At 44.1% G+C, this 3,396-nt stretch overlaps 1 protein-coding gene across 1 annotated transcript in view; it reads right to left on the bottom strand.

Moving 5' to 3' along the window:
- SOS2 (son of sevenless homolog 2 (Drosophila)) overlaps positions 1 to 3,396 on the bottom strand; it is a gene marked incomplete at its 5' end in the record, with an annotated part of 34,509 nt that overhangs the window by 28,596 nt on the left and 2,517 nt on the right. Inside the window, 3 exons of the mRNA XM_010141610.1 lie at positions 257 to 460; positions 1,087 to 1,251; positions 2,721 to 2,852. Coding sequence (XP_010139912.1) covers positions 257 to 460; positions 1,087 to 1,251; positions 2,721 to 2,852 — 501 coding nt within the window. The remainder of the gene's footprint in view (positions 1 to 256; positions 461 to 1,086; positions 1,252 to 2,720; positions 2,853 to 3,396) is intronic.

The following is a 3,396-nucleotide window of genomic DNA, read 5'->3' as shown; positions in this document are numbered from 1 at the left end:
ACGACCAAAGGAGTTCAGCTACCGCTGGCATCCGACGGGGCATCGGGTCCATTAAGCCTCACTCTGAGGGCAGCACTCGTCATAAGATTAATGGCAATTCCTCCCGTTTATTTCACAGAGAGACACTCTCATTATGCACTGACACACGATAAATCACATTTAATTTTACCTCCCACACAGTTAATGTAAAATTGATGTGTTATGGCTGCTAATGGAGCAACTAGCATTACAATCGATTGCCTATTAAAGGACTTACATTAGGTGTGAACAATTTTCTGTTGGATAGGAAAGCTTCCCGAAACACTTTTATGATCAGATTCAGCTCCCGCAGGTACTGCCTTTCTTCCACAATTTCGTTTCTCACTAGGTCATAGTAGTTGAGTTCCCCAGAGGAAGAGGGCTCATCTTCACAGAGAGAGACCAAGCCGATGTCATCCTGATCAAACATATCCATCAAAACCTAGCAGAGAAAGGAAGAGTATTACTAGCAAGCCCGATTTTTACACTTGGCTCAAGCTCAGCTATTCCAACGTGTTCAGAGAAATCCTTTGAGTTTTTAATACAATACTTTCTGTGATCACTTTCACAAGGGAGTAATATTTAAGCTTTGGCAGCAGGAGGCTGGATCAGTTGCCAAAGCCAGTTTCCCCTTTACAAGTTAGTACGACCTAGAAAACAAGTTACGATTCACGCAGGACCAACTCTGAAAACAAGGCATCTTGCATAAGCCTTTGACAAAACCCTCCTGATACAGACAAAATTGAACAAAAAATGTTTCTCATTTTTATAAGGATGAAAACTAAATGTCTTTTCTGCGTAACACAGAAGGCAAAGAGCTGTCATGACAAAGTGACATCAGGGGACAGTAACACCGCTGAGATATAAAGCACCACATCATTTTCTGGCCTTACATTGTTTTGTAAGCACTCCCACTGTTCCAAAACTTAACAGGCTTAACTTAAACTTAAGTCTTCACTGTGACAGGTCAGGCATGAGTAAGGAGAGAAGTTTCTGCATTTGATTAAGACCGGTCTCTAAAAAATTGTATCATCTCTAGCATCTGCTGTTTTAATCCCAACTCCTTACCTTATCAGCACACATGGATACTTTAATGTCCTGCTGGGAGATCTCAAAGTGTCGTATGTTGAAAACATAGTTTCCAGCCAGCTTTAAAATGTCAGCTGAGATGTATTCTAACACGGCCACGATATACAGGGAGACATGGTAATCCACCTTGTAACCTAGGACCTCCTGCAAACGAAACCAGGAGGAAAGAAAAGCTATTTATTCCTGGAATTCACTTGGAACGACAATTAACGCACCGAGTTCCCTACAGGAATCGATCTTGTCTGTGTTGATAATTTACAGCGATGTAATAGCCAGGGCAAAGGACATCAGATGGCAGTTTGAGCAGCCACCTCAAAGGACCTGCTCGCAAATACTTCCTTGTGCTATTTTGCCGTAGACTGACAGATGAGAAGCTACAGAACTTGCAGTACTCCTTCCTCTACAAATGACAGTCCTACTGGGAGGGATCCTTCAAGGAGGGGACTATGCTGGACCCACTCTTGTACTTAAATCTTAGCCTAGGTCTATGCTGATTGCAGGGCTGGCCCTAACCTGGACTCCTCAGAAAGGAGCATGCTTCATTTTGAATTCTTCTTGATGGAAAAAGTTGTCCTTCATGAAACTACAGACTATATGCTCAACCTGTTCCATGCTACGATCCATCTTAGTCCATCCTTTACATTGGCCCGAACAACTAAGTTATCTGCAGCCCTGCATTACATAAAATAACTCGACTAAAGTCTGAACAGGAAAAAAAAATAGGATGAACGTTGCACATTCTTGTGCTACACGCTCCACGTTCTGCAGAGCACATACCACATGGCCTCCCATTTGTGGCAGGACTGTCAGGAATAAGTACAGGTAAATACATGCATTGAATAAGGAACGCTTGTTCTTATCATAAAAATCAGATTCTGTACCTATGTCCACACACCTCTAAACCAGACGTCCAAAAATCCGGTTTTAAAACCAGAATACTTTGTACCATTAAAAAGCCCCAGACTCTACAGGGCACAGTACGGGTACATGGCCACTGTGTGACACCAAACCCTGAGTGTGAGCCAGGAGCTCTGAGCCTGTTATGAGCAACACGACATCCAAGAACCGAGATGGCCACTCTCCTACTCAAAACCCACCAAGAGTTAGCTCTGTGTTTGGGCTTTGGTTACACCTTTGCAGCTCTACCCTTTTGAAAACCAAGGCACCGGTGACACTCGGCAGCAGCTGAAAGGACACTGATACACATCTCAGTTGACAATATTGAAGGAATGGGATTTGCTTGTTCGCCTTCTCTTTTGGCTTCTGCAGCATTTTGAAACAAATAAAGGTACCAGAACAGAGCTGCTGATGTCAGTGAGGCATTTGAGTTTGTTTGGGGGTTATTTATATTAAGAACTAACTAGTCATATTGCGAAGCGGAGGAATAGATTAACATGCTGATGTCCAGAACGCAGTGAATTTAGGGATCTCCTTTTATTACACACGACGATATATTCGTCCTGTTCTGCGGAGACTCTTTACACTTGCAGCCAATAAGAGTCCCTAATTCCAGGCCAATTAAAGCAATCCTTGACAGGTTATGCTGGGGGACAGTGCTGCAGCTGGGGGTGCGGTGGGCAGAGCAGCAGGCAGCGGGCTGTTGGTTTGAGTACCTTCAACAAAGGATGTATTTTGTCCACAGGCAGCAGGAGTGGGTTTCTTCGTTTCCGTTTCTCGATAGCAGACTGCGCATCAGCAATCGCCCACTTGTCTATGGGATGAGGAAATGTCTTTTGAACGCGCTCCTGTCCAAACATAAAGAGCGCGCTCAGATTAACCGCAGTAATCAAGGAGAAGTTTAAAAAAACAAAACAGCAAATTGCTTCCCCTGTAGTAGAGACAATTATCCTCCTCCTCAGTGTTTGCAACACCTTCTCCTAACTGTTCTCTCCTCCTTGCCCAACTCAGCTTCACTCTTTGCAACAAGCCCAACCAACCTCCCTGCCCTAAGCACAGAGAACTCCTTCCAGTCTTCTAAAACAACTCCTGCTCTATGATCTTTGCATCACAAGAGCAGCAAGAAACCTCAGCTGAGACCAGGAGCCCCGAGTATAAACAACATCAGGAAGCACTAAACAGTTTACAATCCAAATGAAAAAAAAACGAGTTGGTATTATTCCTGTCTCATGGAAGAGTGTAACTTGCTCTACCTCAGATCAAGTTTATGGCAGAAATGAAAAAGAAATGAAGGCTCCTTCAACTAGGAGGAGGGCTGTGATTCATGTGCAAAGCTGCTGTATCACTCTGGACTCCTCAAGCCCACAGAGGAGCGTCCTCCCTCCCTGCTGA

The sequence above is a fragment of the Buceros rhinoceros genome, unplaced genomic scaffold (assembly GCF_000710305.1).
Source record: "Buceros rhinoceros silvestris isolate BGI_N320 unplaced genomic scaffold, ASM71030v1 scaffold24598, whole genome shotgun sequence".
Lineage (NCBI taxonomy): Eukaryota > Metazoa > Chordata > Aves > Bucerotiformes > Bucerotidae > Buceros > Buceros rhinoceros.
This window is presented reverse-complemented; position numbering and strand designations above follow the sequence as displayed.